This window comes from Dermochelys coriacea, chromosome 27 (genome assembly GCF_009764565.3).
Source record: "Dermochelys coriacea isolate rDerCor1 chromosome 27, rDerCor1.pri.v4, whole genome shotgun sequence".
Classification (NCBI taxonomy): Eukaryota; Metazoa; Chordata; order Testudines; family Dermochelyidae; genus Dermochelys; species Dermochelys coriacea.
Window position 1 is genome coordinate 14,190,439 of NC_050094.1, and position 16,468 is coordinate 14,206,906.

Here is a 16,468-nt window from a genome sequence, read left to right on the forward strand (position 1 = left end):
CAGTTCATAGCAGAGGGATGCGACTGTAGGCCTTTCCCGCCCCGTGGGTCACCCTTACTCCTTGCACCCCCTCTCAGCTCTTAGGGGCAGGGCCCATTTCTCTGGTTGGGTCCATGCAGCACCTGGCCCACTGGGGCCTCCTAGGACAAGCAGGAAGCTGGGTCTCCATGGCGTGGGGAGAACCTCAGAGGTTTCTCTTCCCATGGGTTTGGGGGAACCTCTGTCCTGGGATCACATTGCCTGGGAGCTGCCCCCCACACATTTGAAGAGCCCCCAGCAAAGGTCAAAACAAAACTGGGCCAAAAATGGTTAAAAACCCCTTAACTTTGTCCAGGCTCCACCCCCAGCATCCCCCAGGCTCCACCCCTAAACCCCAGGGCCTCCCCCCAGACTCTGTTTTACTCAACCCCAGGGTCCCAGGAAAGTGCTGGCACGATGCAGCCAGATGAAAGTTTGGGGGTTGTAATAAAAACCCAGGGAAGTTCCAGGCTAGCGGGAACCCAGCCCCTCATTTTCCCCATTTCATCCTAGTTCAGTCATTTACAAAACAAAGAGTCCCCCGCAGAGTGACCTGGGGCAGGTGAGCTCCCACCCCCACCCTAAGGCAGATCCGTTCCTCGCCCCCCAGTTCTGCTGGGGATTTGTGTTTTACATCCCTCTGCAGCTCCAGGATTGGCCCAGGCTGGGCTGAGGAGCTGGGAGAAGCCAAGGGGAATGCGGTGCTCATCTCAGCGGGGCGGGGCGGGGCCTGGCACCCCCCCAGGGTACACGCTATGATTCAGCCTCTCAGTTTCGCTCCTTGGAGCCAGCGTCCAAGAGGAGTGAAAATGCCAGCTCAGCAGGGAGGAGCAAACGCGTGGCTGGCCCCCGGAGCCAGTGCTGGGAACCGGTGTCCCACTGCCTGCCCTGGGAGTGCTGCACCCGGCACAGGCACTAGCTTGCCTCCATGGGACGTTTAAAACAAAATGTGCACCGCCCTGGCCCCAAGCCGCTGACACCGCAGCAGAGGGTGCTTCCACCCCCAAGCCCCATATGGGGCATGGACGGTTCCACCATTGCAGCAGCTCCTGGCGCCCTAATGCGGGGTGCTGTGGGTAACAATGAGGGCCAGCCCCTGACCATGTCTCCTGGTCCCGCCTCAACCTCAGCCCTACCTCTGACCCAGCTCCCCTGGCCAGGGCAGTGATGTGGGGGCCACCCTTCTGCTCCCCAAGTTTGGGGATAGGCTGGGTCCTGCCCCCACCCCTAGCATAAATAGAGCAGCCTCGAGGCCGCTGGGGAGCAGAGAATAGCCAGTGTGTTCCACCTCCGTCCCCCAATCTGCCCCATTGGCCCAGGAGAGCAGAAAGTATCTGGAGCACAGTGTGTTCCACCTCCTGGATGTGCAAGGGGGGCTGGTTACTACTATCTGCGCCCCCAGACACAGGGCCAAGGGAGGCAGCTCGACACTGGGACTCACGGGGGGGTGTGGCCGGCAGAGATCACGTCCAGGAAGGGGAACGGGTCCCTGCAGGTTTGAATCCCCAGTATCAGGCTGCAGCAAAGTGCCCCTGGAGTGTAGGGACCAGGCTGCTTGCTCCTCTAAGGAACGGGAAGGGTCCTCGGGGCTGCAGAGAGCCCGGCTGGGGTGGGGTGGGGTGGAGCTCAGCGCTTTCCCAGGGACTGTGAAGTTACCACAGGCCTCGTTTCCCCTTGGCCGGTTGAAAACCAAGCACCCAAACCAGAGGCCAATGCTGCCCCTGCTCCCCAGGCTGGGCCCCTGGCTGCCAGCACCGGCCACACTCAGCCTCACCAGGGGCACATCTCACAAGCCATTGCAGAGCCCCTGAGGCGGGGAGGGGCTCACAAAGAGGGTGGTGCAGGGAACAGGACACACAGGTTACAGCGTCCCACCCAGCCACAGGTGAGTCAGATGTTGGTGAGTCTGGGAGGGGCCACCTGCCCTCCCCCACCCCGTGGCGCTCACCCCACGAGGGGGTGGCAAAGAGCAGTCAGAGTGAGCAGCTGGGCCTGCCCATGCCCAGCCTGCGCTGGGGGAGCCCACAGGCCATGGGCCTCCTGCAGACAGAGGAAGAGGCTGGAGCCCCAGCAATTCCACAAGTGGCAAATCAGGTGGGTGCCCAACCTGCGACCCCGGGCACCTGGAGATCAGAGGGGCCCACAGCTGCCCCAGGGCCAGCCTCCAGCTGGCTCTCATGGAGCACCTGGGAACCAGAGACCAAATGGAGAGGCCACTGGTGGAAGCTCAGGCTTCCCTGTCTGGACCAGAGGTGCTGGAACTGGGGGGGGGGGGAGGCTACTGCGTGAAGTGGATTCCATTATATCCAAGGTTTAGTTTGGTTCAGTGGCTCTCAGCACCCCCACTGTACACATTGTTCCAGCGCCCCTGGTCTGGACACATCTGACAGCCAGCAAATCCGCTGCCTGGCACCTGCGCTGGGCCAGGGGGCCCGATAGCCCCCGGGGAGGGTCGCAGCCAGCAGGGCCTGCAGGGGGAAAGGAAGGATCCTCAGGGAATTCGGCTAAGACAAAGGGACTGGCTTCTGTGCCAGTCAAAGAGAGCAGGTGTGAAGGGGGAAAGCTCCCCTCAGCCCCGAGCACCCCAGCCCTGCCCTGGAGGACCCCTCCGGGAGCCAGAGCACAGCAATTATCGAGGCATCGGGCTGCGGACAGTCCGTGCCCATAGTGTCTCCCAATGCTCTGCAGGGAGCGGCTGCGCTGCTGGCTCCTCCCAGGCGGGACCCCAGCATCTCCCCAGGCCCGGTTCCCCAGCAAGGGGCAGCCCCAGGGCATCGCTGCCTGGCTGCAAAGCACCTGACCTACTAGCTCCCTGATGCTTTGGGCCCAGGCCCTCAGGCTGCATCCCCCAGATCCCACCAGGAGCAGGAGCCCACACCAGGCATTAGAGACACAAGAGCCCCCAAGCTCCCTGCCTGGTTCCCTACAGCCCCCCCTTCCCTAGAGAGCAGCGGAGCGATGCACCCCAGCCCCAGCAACCTTCCCCACCTGGTCTCCTCATGGCTCCCAGCGCCACCTACTGGGGAGTGCTGGGAACTTACGGGCCAGCGGGGCAAGGGATAATTTATCGATGGGGAGCTGAGTCCCCCTGGCTCCCCAGCCAGGTGCCTGCTCTGCCCCGGGCAGCTGCCAGGTCTGGCATTCTCCAGTGGGGTGTTCAGCCTCGCCCTCCTCTGCTCGTGTTCGCTCTCCTGTCCCAAGCAGCCCTGCTGGGCCCAGGCTGGGTGATGGGGCGGGAAGTAGGGGCACCTTGGGGCCATGCTGCCAGGTGTGTATGTCAAGCAGCTAGTGGCCCCATGACGGCTCAGAGGTGAGACACGGGGTGGGGTGCCCCCTTCACTGTTAAGGCCAAAGGGACCATTACACCCATTGGGCCTGACCTGCACCACACAGATCGGAGAATTCCACCAGTGACTCCTGCACGGAGTTCAGGGACTGGGAGTGGAACTGTCGCACCACCCTTACAACCCCCTCTTCCCCTGCGTGGATTTAAAGCCCCTGCATGACAGAGAACCTGCCCTATCCCCTGGAGAACCAGCACCTGCCCCTCTAGGCCCAGCTCCCTTGGACCAGGGGAGATAGTTACAACCCATGATCCATTTGCCTCTCAGCCTGCTTACCCCTTCAGTCTCCCACTGCGAGGGGGTTTCCCAGACCATGGGTCCATCTCCCAGTTCTTCTCAGCCCTCGCCTCCAGCCTGGCCCCAGAACCGGACCCGGTATCAGCTGAGGGCTCGCCAGCCCACCCGGAGAGGGAATCACAGCCCAGCACCTGGCAGGCGTGCAGGGGGCCGCAGGGAAAGGACCCATCAGGATTTTATTAAAGTTTAGCACAAATATAAAAAGGAACTGTCCCAGCAGGAACCATTAAGTTAACGGAGAGTAACCTCACCGAGGGCTGGTCTCGCGAGAGATGCCAAAGCACGCCAGGTGGCTGAGCGCCACCAGGCGGCCCCAGCGCCACTGGCTGCAGCTGATGTGGAGCCCAGCACACCTGTTACTGGCCCAGAGGGGCCATTTCCCACTCATCCCCACCCTGCCCCAAGGAGCCTCGTTATCCTGCCAGGGGGCCGGTCCCTGGGGTTCTCAAGTGTTAGCGGGGGGCGGGGGGGCTGTTATTCAAGTACCGTGAAGTGAGGCCTCATGGGAAGAGCAGGCGACGCTTGGGATTAGTTCAGAGGTGCCGGAGCTCGGCCAATGGGATCCAGGAGTCCATGGATTATTTAAGGTGGTTTAGGCACAAAAGGCAAAGGCAGAAGGTCCGGGCCCGTCGGGACCCCCTGGCGAGCCTGTGTTTATACATGGCAGAGCCTGGGGGAGCCCCGAGTCCTGCTCCCGGCGCGGTCCTCGCCCCCCAGCTCCCACAGGGAGAGGTTATTTGGGGCCATCAGCCCCCTGGCCCCTTTGGCCTAGACCCAGGTGAGATGATGGAGCAGAAGGGCTGTCGGGGCAGAGACCCAGCTGCAGATGTCACTCAGCCCCCACGAATGCTGCTCATCGGATCCTCTCTGCAAACAAAGAAAAGCGGCCGTGAGGGGCGGGCCCGCCTGCGTGTCGGGGCACCGGGCTAGGAGGGTTTCTGTGCTTGCTGCCTCTCAGGAACTGCCCTGCCACGCAATTTCCTCCGATGGGACTGTCTCGGGCCCCCCAGCCGGTGCCAAGCACGTGCACCAGGAAGTGGCTGGAGAACCTGGGGCCTTGGCGGAGACGAGACTGGACAGTGGAGACTGAAGTGCTGCCCAATCCCTTCTGGAGGGAGCAGAGTGTGAGGAGGAGGGAGGCACGGAGTGGGGGTCATGCAGATGGGGGACAAGCCTCAGAGACAGCTCAGGACTCAGCTGGCCTGGATCTAGTGCCCTGCAGACCTGACATACTTCTGCAGCTGGCAAACACTGCCTGATCCATCGTCTCCTGCTTGGTCCGGAGCTTAGGGGCAAAGCTGCTGCTTCCCCCAGGCTCATGGAGCTGGGGGAGGGCAGGGGGATGATAAATTCCCAGCTGTGCTGTGTGGCGCCTGCCCCCTGCCCCAGGGTCTTGCAGCTCCAGGCCTGGGGTGGGGTGGGAGGGAGGCTGACAGCCCTAGACAGCAGAGGCTGCCCAGAGCGTGCAGACAACAGATCCGGCTGGGATCCCACCGGGACAGGGAAGCACCAGACAGGAAAGGGGGAGGGAGGAGAGAGCCCAGCCCTGCACAGGCCCCTGAGCAAGGCTCGTTAGTATAACCAAGGCCCTTGGGGGAAGCAGCAGCCCTGCAGAGGGGGATTGGCCAGCCCACAGACTTTGCTCTCCTTGCCTCGAGCAGCGTCCTTTGTGCTCCGGCCAGAGGGTGTTGGTCTGAGATAGCAACACGATACTCCATGGGGAGATGGGGGAGCTCAGCACCTCTCAGGATCAGGCCCGCAGTGCTGGCGAGAGAGGCTAGAGCATGGGCAAGGGCAGAGCAAACTCCCCGCATGCCCTTCTCCTTCTGCTCCTGACTGGGGGGGATGGCATCTCCACAGCCGTTAGCCCCGGGGCCCCTCCCGAAGGGGGCAGCCCGGGGGGGGGGCTCTAGTGAGGAGGTAGCTCTGGGGAGCCGGCGGCCAGGCTGTACTGTCACCCCAGGAGCTGCCTGGGCAGCTCCTCCTCTCAGCTCCCTGGGCCCAGCCAGGGTAGTGGGTCCCGCTGCATCCGTGGGGCAAGGGTAGACTGTGGTCGGCCCCCCGAAGCGACAGGCCCTGGGATGCGGCGGGAGCCTGCAGTCAGTAACCTTGGTCTGCTTTGTCCCCTTTAGACTTGGGTTCCTGCCACCACTCAGCGAAAAATCCCTCCTCGTAGTCGCCTTGGCCTTCAAACTCGCTGTCCGAGGGCAGGTCCTGCCCGTCCGGCTCCACGCCCGCAGCCAGCTCCATCTGCAGCACAGGGAGGGCAAGGCGGTCACCGCAGGCCCAGAAGCCTGGGCCCACCCAGGGCAGACCTGTCCCCTCGAGCCCGCTCCCTGGGCCGTTGCTCGGCAAAGCTGGAGAAGGCGCAGCGGGAAGGGGACAGTCTCCAATAGGATCCGGCATGGGATCGCCCCCGGACTCCACTCTCCAGAGCCCCCCCCGCAGGAGCCTGCCCCACTCCAGGAGCCAGTGGCGAATCCTCACCCCCGTTCTCCAGGGCTTTGGGCAGTCCAGTTTCAATGGGCACACCTTGCTGCTCCCCTTGGGAGACCTTTCCAAAGCCACCTGCTCAGCCAATGCCTTAGGCCTGTCCGTATCAGCGAGGTGCACAGGGCTCATTTCCCCCAGAGCCAAAATGCAGCCAGCTCTGGGGTGTGGCCCAGCAGCCCTGGATGCTGCTATCCAGCAGCCATTACTGAAACTGAATCAGCACGGCCCGGGGCTCCCATCCTAACAGCAACGTGGCCCAGCCCTGCTCAGCTCCCAGCCCAAAGGGTTCCAGCAGCAGGGAGCTGAATGGGGAGCCCCTCCCATCCTCATCTTCAGCAGCTGCCCCAGCCCCAGCTCACCTCATCGTCAGCCTGCAGATATTGCTTGGCAAAGTCCAGCAACTTCTTCTGCACAGCCGTCTGGTTGTGATACTGCAGTGCCTCCTTGGAGGGGAGAAGGGGACACACATCAGACTCACTGCCACCCCCATAGCCAGGCCTGCCGCTTGGGGCGGAGCAGTTCCCAGACAGAGTCGGCCCCGGCCAGTGTGGAAAGGGTTAAAGGTTACCAGGACGAGCTGTGCCGGGGCAGCAGGGCACGCTCAGGGTCCCTGCGCTAGGGTGGGAGAGGAAACCCGCTGCAGGACCCCGAATCAGCCACCAGAGCAGTTCCAGGCTCCCCATTCCAGGAGCTGGGCTTCATCCTCCCTGGCTCCCCCAGACCTGAGATGGGGGTACGGCCTCTCCCAGAGCCTGAGCCCTGACTGGTCCCAGGAGCCACTGATGGGCTCCATGAATCAGCCCTTGCCACATGCCCCCCAGGACCCCTCACCGGGCGGGGACTGAAGTCTTCATCCTCCAGGTGCCAGCGCTCACGGTAGAAGCGATAATAAACCAGGTTCTGCTGCATCACCTCATCCGCCGGGTCGAAGAGCATGTAGCTGGAGACGCTCTGCACGGCATTCTTCACATCGTTCACTGAATCAGAGCCAGGCACGGGGGTGTGTGAGTGGGGGGCACGGGGCACAGAGACACCCCCATTGTAAAGGAGCCAGGCAGAGGAGGTGCAGACACCCCATACTGTGTGAGAGCCAGGGGCGGGGGGAGGTGAGTGGAGGGCATAGGGCAGAGAGAGAACCCCCAATGCAGAGGAAGCCACCCCCTTTGCAGAAGGACAAGGACCCCCCAACATTAGGCCTTCCTGATCCTAACCCCTCACAGCACAAGGGGCCATGGGGCAAGGCCCCCCACTCCAGACAGACGAGGGGCACCCTTCACACAGCACTGAGGGGTTGTGGGGCAGGGCGACCCCCAATAGGAGAGAGGATCTGAGGTGCTCAGGTGCTGGCTGCAGATGGAGGGGCGAAAACAGGCAAAGAGACATTGGTGGGCAGCTCATCCCCTGCTGCTCTGGGGTCTAAGCCCCTGCCCCACGACTGCCATCCCAGTCTGCCTCCCTCCCCCCACAGGGACCAGTGAAACAGGACGTGGCCCCAGTGACTCACGCTTGTAATACGCAAACTGCAGGTAGTGGTACATGGTGGCCACAAACTTCTCCACAAAGTACCCGCCCACGTTGGGCGTCAGGTCAGCCTCGCAATCCACCTTGCACTGCAGCACGTCCACGAAGTGATCTGGGAAGAAACGCCCATCATGCCGGCCCGGCATCCCCAGGCCCCAGCCACCCTTGTCCACAGCCGCTGGCACCCTTGCCCAGGGAGACGAGTCCCCCAGCAGCCGACGGGGGGATAACCTGCTGCACGGGGAAGTTTCTCCCTGACCCATCACTTATGGGGTGGCTTGTGCCACAGCGCAAGAGTGTCATCTCTCTGCCACACCTCTGGGGTTTCTAGGACTGGCTGGTTTGAACCACCCCCACCCATGCTGCTCTTGCTGTCCCCTCCAGCCAGGAACACGGCCTGTGTCCCTGCCCTTTACATAAGAGTGGCCAGACTGGGTCAGACCAAAGGTCCATCCAGCCCAGTGTCCTGTCTGCCGACAGTGGCCAATGCCAGGGGCCCCAGAGGGAATAAACAGAACAGGGAATCATCAAGTGATCCATCCCCCGGCGCCCATTCCCAGCTTCTGGCAAACAGAGCCTAGGGCCACCGTCCCTGCCCATCCTGGCTAGTCGCCATTGTATGGACCGATCCTTTGGAGGAGGTGGGGATAGGAACATCCCTCCCTGAACCCAGCAAAAGCTCTGGCTCCATGGCCCCGGAGACAGACTCCTCTGCGCATCCCCGGAGCACATGCAACCCTGGCAGCAGCAGGTTGAGCTCCCTGCACCCCCCGTAAGGGCCCCATCCTCAGCCCTACCCTAGTGGGACCCCACATGCAACACAGGCTACAAACAGACTGAACCCCCCTAACTCACACCAAGCCAGGCCCCAGACAGCCACTGTGGGGAGCCACCTGCCTCCGGAACCCACACACGTGTGCAACCGGGAAACAGGCGGCCAGTTGGCTCGGGGGACACAGAGGCTTCCATCTGTCACGTCTTGGCCACTTCTCCCCAGCACCCAGCAGCAGAGCCCGCCCTGTGGCTCCACGAGGCTGGGAGAGGTGCCCCCACCCGCTGCAGCCCCAGGGACGGGCCCCCCACCTGCAATAGCCGGGTAGAAGTCCTTGAACTCCCGCAGCTCATAGGAACCCTCGCAGCCGGCCAGGCAGCTCTCGTAGGCTTTGTAATACTCCGCCAGCGCGCGCTCCATGTCTGCAACGCTGCTCCGGAAATCCCCGCTGTTATACAGCTTCACTGAGTGCACGAACGCCGCCTGCAGGGATCGGAACCGCCCCGCGTCATGGGTGGGCCCCGCCAGGCCCTTACTGCGTGCTGGAAAGGGGGCAGATCCAGCCCCTCGGCCATCTCCTCCTGGTCAGGCTGGGGCTGCCTGGAATTCAGCCCTGTGCAGAAGGCCCCGCCCCAGGCCCGAGTATCATAGAAGATCAGGGTTGGACAAGACCTTGGGAGTTGTCTAGTCCCACTCCCTGCTCAAAGCAGGACCAACACCAACTAAATCATCCCAGCCAGGGCTTTGTCAAGCCGGGCCTTAAAAACCTCTAAGGATAGAGATTCCACCACCTCCCTAGGGAACCCATTCCAGTGCTTCACCAGCCTCCTAGTGAAAATGTTTTTCCTAATATCCAACCTAAACCTCCCCCACTGCAACTTGAGACCATTACTCCTTGTTCTGGTACCACTGAGATCAGCTGAGCTCCATCCTCTCTGGAACCCCCCTTCAGGTAGTTGAAGGCTGCTATCAAATCCCTCCCTCACTCTTCTCTTCTGCAGACTAAATAACTTTACCATCTGGAGTACTGTGTCCAGTTTTGGGCCCCCCACTACAGAAAGGATTTCTGTATCTGAGACGCTATACACCTACACAAGGGCTGGATCTGGCTCCCTGCATTAGCCTGGGAGCAGACCATCACAACCTGTTTTTAGGAGGTATTCCAGCCTAGTTCCCCACCCCGCTCCGGATACGTGGATTTCTGCTACGCTGACCGAGTCCCTCTTGATGACTCAGTGGTTCGAAGGCCTGGTGAGTCAAGTCATCACTGGTGCCTTGTGTTCTGCATGGGCTGAATTCCCAGCAGGGCCCAGCTTGTGCACAAACTGCCCCAGCTGTCTGCATGCCAGCAGCCCACGGGGACGCTCCGGATGTCAGCGGGGGGACGGGACAGACATGAGCACAGCAGCCTCCTAAGCAACCCAGACCCTGCAACCAGCGCGGATAGGAGAGCACTCAGAAGTGGCGTGTGCTGAACAGACACCTGGTCTGAAGCGCAACACCAGCAGAGCTGGCACTCCACCAACGTACTCCTGGTGTATGTGGACTGGCAGGTCCCAGTGTGAACGCCCTCTGCTGGGAGCTGCGCACACCTACACAAGGGCTGGATCTGGCTCCCTGCATTAGCCTGGGAGCGGGCCGTCACAACCCGTTTTTAGGGGGTGTTCCAGCCTAGTTCCCCACCCTGCTCTGGATACGTGGATTTCTGCGACGCTGACCAAGGAGCAGATAGGGCAGAGGCCAGGAAACCGGGTGTTGTCTCAGGCAGTGAACGCCTCTCTCCCCATGGTCCTGCCACATATGGGAGCTTATGGCAAGATCTGGAGCAGAATGAGCTGCAACCTAGGGCCCAGCTTGCCTTGGTCAGCCCCTCAGGCTGAGCCAGGGCAAAGCCCCAGGAGCAGCCAGCGCGGGATGGCCCAGCACGGCCCCTCCTGCTGCTCTGAAAGCAATAGCTTCACAGTAACCCCAACCCTCAAGCCACACCCTCTTCGGCAAGGCCTTCCTCCCCAGATCATCCTCGATGCACCCCAAACCTGACCTGCAGCCCCCCATTCCAGCCATGGCCCCCCTTCCCCTGCTCTGTCAATCCTCTCTCCTGGCCCACAGCTCTGCCGATGCCTCTCAATCCCGACCCACAGCCCTCTTATCCCAGCCCTGGCTCCCCACCAGCGTAAGCCTGGCTCCCTGGGGACGCACTCACTTCGTAGGACTGGGCCTCCAAGTCCACGAGGTACTCGTCCACGTCCAGCATGGTTTTGTAATAGTTCATGTACTTCAGCGTCATCTCATGCTTGGGATTCTTCTGCAGGAAGGTGTGAGCGGCAGACACGGCTTTCTCCACCTTATTGGTCTGAAAGAGGGGGAGAGTCACACAACACCACAGGCCAGGATCCATCCTGGCCACCCCTGTGAGCTCAGTACCAGGGTTCGTGGCAGCTCCATGCAGGACTCAGTGTCTCCGCTTTGGCCAGCCATCGGCCCAGAAAATCCACAGGACTCTTACTGCCTACACCAAAGCTGTCTGGATTTAGTCATCCCGGTCTAGCTAGCACAGCACAATCCCCCAACATGGACACAGGTATTCCAGGTAACAGGGCTTTATACTCACATGGCTTCTTCCCCTTCCCACAGGGGGCTAAGCTATCCCACTATAAAACGTTAGACCAGCCCAATAGCGTCCAGGACATAGACATGTCTGCTTCACCTACCCCAGTGCAGCGACGGAGATACAATTTGGGAGGGCAGACATGCTCCTAGAGCCACTTGGCCAAGGGGCAAGCTGCCAGGGGACTAGTGGAATTGCTATGGCTGGAGAGATTTCTAAGCAGGGTTTGGCACACATCTACCGGTCCCTGCTTTCTAGGCCCCACAGAAACCTCTGCTCCTACTGAAGTTCTGAAAACATATCCCCATGTAACACTCTCAAAGAGACTGACGCAGAGCCAGGATCTCAACCCACCTCTCCTCGATCCCAGGCCAGTGTATTATTTAGCCCCTAGACCATCCTTCCCCTCCTGGGCTATCCCTCCCCTCCTGATGTTTCTTTCCCATCCTGAGATCATACCAGACTGAACGCGGGAAGGCAGCTCTCCGGCGCACTGGGCTGGAATACACTGCGTCCTTTATTCGCCCCCGAGTAGCTGGGACATGCTCAACTTTCTCGTGCAGAAGGCAGCGGGGCATGCTGCTAATATTCTGGCTGCTAACCCAGCCGAGCTGCAAGTGATCTCATGGGATCGCCAGGCCGAGGTGGCTGGCATAGCTAGCAATGCAAAAGGAGCCCAGAGTGGGTCCAGGGACCTTTCCCGGTGGGAATCAGACAATGCAGTGCTCGGCAGCGGCTAGGATCAGCAGCAGCAGCCCCGGGGCAAATCCCCGCCGGCAGCAGCCGATGGGCAGAACCAGATGATAAAAAAGCCAATGAACCTAGGTGACACATCGTGGGCCCCCACCCTGTGGCACCGATGCAGGCAAATCTGCTCCCCCCCCACAACACCCACACCTCTGCAGCTCAATAGGAGCTGGGGCTGCTCAGCCCCTTGGCCAATCAGGCCACGTCTGGTTGGATCCCTAAATACGGAGTTTGGAGTCTGACTTTCCCCTCTCGGGTTTGTAATTTCCAGCCAGGGTTCCCAGGTGATTCTGGGGTCCAGGCAGCCCCAGGTTAGGGGCATTTCTCAGGGCATTCACGTCTGATTGCACCTCAGACTGTTCCTGCTCATCCTGCTATAGGACCCTGGCTGGGATCTGATATGGCTTTTCTCCAGCCTCCTACCAGCTGTACTGACTGCCCCGGTGTTACCGTGCCTCAGATTCTGTGGTTCTGGGCCAACAGTCCCTCAGCTGGAGGCGTGGCTGACGAGGCCGAGGGGGAAACGTGGTGTGTTAGCAGAAAAGACAGACTATCCCGCTTCGCTTCTGAGCAGGAGCATCACCTTTGGCCTGGACGAAATGAGCCAGTAAATCCAAGTGTGCATAAGTGCCCAAGCAAACTACTGCCTGCCTCCTGTCAGCGAAAGACAGACTCCTCCGAGGGCCCCTCCCAGCATGGCACACGGAAAGAGCAGCTTGGATTCAAACTGGGGCATTTTAAACTATCCTCTTAAAGGATCCATTTGCACTCCAGGAGCCAGTGAAAACATGTCACTCTGGCAATGGCTAGGTCACCCACAGCACGGCTCACGCGATGGAATTCAATGGGTAAGAACTGCAGGATCAGACCCTAATTAATCCTCACAACCCCTCCCTGCTACACACACACACCCCTCCTTATTATCCCTGCTTTACAGATGGGGAAACTGAGGCACAGAGCAAGGCGACATGACTTGCCCAAGCTTGCACAAAAAGTAGGTGTCAAAGCCAGGATTAGAACTGAGGGATCCTGACTCCCAAGGCCTTTGCTCAGGCCGCTGGACTTGCAGCCTCCCCTGGCTTCGCTGGCAAATCCAACAGAAAGAGCAGCTAGAATTGCAGGGTGGGAAGGTGGGTGAGTGACTGATAGATCCATACACACAGAGATCTTCTATTCAGGGGTAAAACTAAGTTTCTTAAAACTAAGTTAAGTTAAAACTAAGAAAGAAACTAAGTTTCCTTTTGTCTTCTACCCTGTTTGCCCCCCGGGGAAAACCCTTTCATCAGCCTGTTAGAATAACCCTTCCTGAGCAGGTACAAAGCAGGAGCCCTGGGCAAAACCCTTTGTTTCTCCCTTTTCCCTTGTGCTCTTCAAAAGGCATTAACATTTCTGCCATGTGGACACTACGGCACACTGAGTCCTGCTCAGGGCCTGGGCTGGCACCAGCACTAGGGCTTCTAGGGATTTCCCAAAAGGACCCCAGCCCCCCAAAGGTAAGCAGACTCCCCTTTCCAGCCATGCAGTCAGATGGGAGCACCAACTGCACCTGACCACGAAGTGACCAGGACCTTTCCCTTAAGCTCCAAGGGAATCCCTTGAACTACAATGCATCCAATGAAGTGAGCTGCAGCTCACGAAAGCTTATGCTCAAATAAATTGGTTAGTCTCTAAGATGCCACAAGTCCTCCTTTTCTTTTGAAGAGAAAAACAGACTCTGCCCCAGAAAATGGAAGTTTTGGAACTTTTACTTTCCCGGAACTGTGGGGCTGGAGCAGAGGGGGCAGGGAAGAGCTAACAGGGCCTATGGGACAGTGAAACTATAGGGAGCAGCAGCCAGCGATGGGTCCAAAAGACTTATCTATCCCTCTCCCCGCCCCTGCCCCGGCCAAGGATCCCTGCAGTCTATTGCCCAGGTCTGTGCTCAGCAGACACAGAGGCTTCTGTGGCTCTGGATACAGGGGACGTGGCATTTGCATTCCTCCTGCAAATCCAAGTCAGGGGGCTTCCTGGCTCCAGCTGTGGGGAGGGCTGGCCAAGGGGGTGGGGAGAAAGGGGAGGAGAAAAGAAAAGACCAGAAGCAACTGGCAAAGGTTTTAACACTCCATCCTGGCGCATGCAAGCTACATGCTGGCCCCAGTGGCTGACAGGGAGCCTGCAACTCCTGCTAGATGTGATGGGTTCACAGATTGCGAAAAGGAAATAATGACCCACCACATAACGAACATGGCTGCTGGCCAGTCCCCTCGCAGCAGTGGGATGGGTGCCCCATTAAACCTACTGGGCAAAGCACTCGGAAACACCCAAATGCCACATTCTGGGTCCGGCTGGGAAGGGAACACACCAAGAGGGCCTGAAGTGAGCTGTAGCTCACGAAAGCTTATGCTCTAATAAATTTGTTAGTCTCTAAGGTGCCACAAGTACTCCTTTTCTTTTTGCGTCTGTGCCAGAAAGCCAGACTGGGAACCAGCTCGCATTTACACAAGCCCAAAGAGGCTAAGCGCGGGAGGGCAGCCAGGCACGGCCAAGAGCTCGTACTCTGCCGGGCACCTGGCTCCTGTGGGACCCACAGATTCCAAGGGCAGAAGGGGCTGTCGCTACCGTCAGCTGACCCCCGCGCCCTGCCAGGATTTATCATCTGTTAAATGCTCGCAAGGTGCTCTGGGCGGACCAAGAGGCAGGGGACAGATGCTGTCCCCTGCCCTGAGGAGCCCAGTCCTGCAAACGGTGTCACTTCCCTCGCAGGAGCAGGGCCAGAGACTCCGGGACTGGCCCCGAGTCGGGGAGACACTGAGTGGGCAGGAGACCCTAGGAAGGGGTGACAAAACAGTGAAACAACTTGGTGAGAGCGGGATGCTAGAGACGGGCCGAGAGACAGAAGAGGAGCCAGGGGGCGGGCAGGCTCCCAGACACCTGGGCACATCCCTTGCACCCCTGTTTGAAAATGGCTCCCAGTCCTGTCCCCACCCCATCCCCGAAACACGAAGGTCTCTGGCTCCAGCCCTGCTGAGGCGCAGGGCCCGGCGGGGCGGTTCGCCGCCGCACCCACGCGAGTCAGCGGCGCTCCGGCCGCCGGCCCCGGGCTGGATCCTTTGCGCGCAGCCTGCGCCCCCGGCTCACCTTGAAGAGCGCGTAGTGCAGGTAGAGGTAGGGCGCACGGCGCTGGAAGTCGCGCAGCGTCTCGGCCGGCGGGTAGCTGAGCTGGAAGACCGGCAGGCCGCGCTTGCAGCTCCGCAGACAGGCGGCTCGCTGCAGGACGTGGCCGAAGACCTCCAGCTCCCGGCCCCACTCCTCGGGCGCGGCGCCCCCCGCGGCGCCCCCCGCGCACGCCCGGTGGCAGTGCGCCTCGCTGTCGCGCAGCAGGCGGTGCAGGCGCAGGCTGGCCTCCAGGGCGCGGGCGCTCTCCGCCCAGCGCTCCCCCTCGTACTGCTCCAGCGCGGAGGCGTAGGCGCTCTGCAGGGGCATGAGCTCGGACGGCGGGAAGCCGCGGAAGCTGTACTCCTCGTACTGCGCGCCGGCCGGAGCGGGGCCCTGCGCCGCCGCCAGCAGCAGCAGCAGCCGCAGCCGCAGCCGCAGCGCCAGCAGCCGCCGCCCGCCCCCCCGCTCCATGCCCGCCCGCCCGGCGCCGCGCCGCACCGCACACGCAGGGGAAGGAGCTGCCCAGCCTGGGGGACCATCCGGCGTCCGGTCTGGGGAAGGGCGGGGAGTGAAGGAGGCCGGGCCAGGCGGATCCGCAGGGTCTTAGTGCTGCCGCCGCGTGTGCCTTGCACGAGTTTACGCTTTGTAGGAGTTTGCTGCTTGCGCCACGTTTGTGCCTTGCACGAGTTTGCTCCTTGCGCCCGTGTGTGCCTTGCACGGGTTTGCGCCTTGCACCGTGTTTGTGCCTTGCACGAGTTTACGCTTTGTAGGAGTTTGCTCCTTGCGCCACGTTTGTGCCTTGCACGAGTTTGCTCCTTGCGCCCATGTGTGCCTTGCACGGGTTTGCGCCTTGCACGAGTTTATGCTTTGTAGGAGTTTGCTCCTTGCACTGCATTTGTGCCTTGGACACATTTATGCTTTGTAGGAGTTTGCTCCTTGCACCATGTTTGCTCCTTGCACGCATTTTCTCCTTGCACACTATGTTCCTGCACAGGCTGGGTGAACCCCTGGCCCCACTGCTGGCAATGGGATTGGGGCCACTGATTTCAGTGGCACCAGGGTCTCCCCTGCACCCATTTATCCCTGGCACACTGTGCCCTGAACATTGAGTGCAGAGCTGGTGCTCGCCTACTGGGGCCCTAAGCAGGAATATTCCCTCCCCCCCCATGCACACTAATAATTAATAGGGGCCCCCCCAATTGCTTAGTCTGCTTATGTCTAGCGCCAGCTCTGATTGAGCGTGTCACCCCAGAGGGGACGTTTGCATGGGAAGGAGTTGGGGAGAGGGCTGCCCTCACCAGGCAGCCCCAGCGCAGGCCGAGCCACCGCTGCCCAAATCCATAGGGCGTCCCTCCCAGCCAGTCATGCCAAAGGAACAGGTGAGTGGCACTGGGAAGGAACCCACTGACGTGTGGGGCCAGACAGTAACTGGGATCCTGTTCCGTTACTCCCCTTATTACGCTGCCGTGCAAGAGACGACACTGTGCTCACCCGTAGGACCCAGCCACGCACAGGGATGTGCGGCACTTACAG

At 60.7% G+C, this 16,468-nt stretch overlaps 1 protein-coding gene across 2 annotated transcripts; it reads right to left on the reverse strand.

The window, feature by feature from the left end:
* Positions 1–3,800: 3,800 nt before the first annotated feature.
* P3H4 (prolyl 3-hydroxylase family member 4 (inactive)) lies at positions 3,801–15,539 on the reverse strand. Of its 2 annotated transcripts, none has more exons than XM_043503514.1 (8): positions 14,918–15,539; positions 10,649–10,798; positions 8,757–8,928; positions 7,657–7,785; positions 6,984–7,231; positions 6,512–6,595; positions 5,768–5,909; positions 3,801–4,526 (listed from the first exon to the last, which is right to left on the reverse strand). In XM_043503514.1, the coding sequence occupies exons 1-8, from the start codon at positions 15,404–15,406 to the stop codon at positions 4,513–4,515; spliced, it is 1,428 nt and encodes a 475-aa protein (XP_043359449.1). In that variant the 5' UTR covers positions 15,407–15,539; the 3' UTR covers positions 3,801–4,512. The 2 variants fall into 2 exon arrangements, with proteins under 2 accessions (XP_043359449.1, XP_038241204.1); XM_038385276.2 differs by having other exon boundaries at positions 6,984–7,129; positions 14,918–15,531.
* Between the last annotated feature and the right edge of the window lie 929 nt (positions 15,540–16,468).

What these genes read in the sequence shown, in the direction of transcription:
- P3H4 (XM_043503514.1), bottom strand. Translation starts at nt 15,406, where the DNA reads ATGGAGCGGGGGGGCGGGCGGCGGCTGCTGGCGCTGCGGCTGCGGCTG. An exon ending in TGCACTACGCGCTCTTCAAG is followed by an intron (nt 10,799 to 14,917) that starts GTGAGCCGGGGG and finishes CCCCTCTTTCAG; the next exon opens with ACCAATAAGGTGGAGAAAGC. An exon ending in AAGACTTCAGTCCCCGCCCG is followed by an intron (nt 6,596 to 6,983) that starts GTGAGGGGTCCT and finishes CTCCCCTCCAAG; the next exon opens with GAGGCACTGCAGTATCACAA.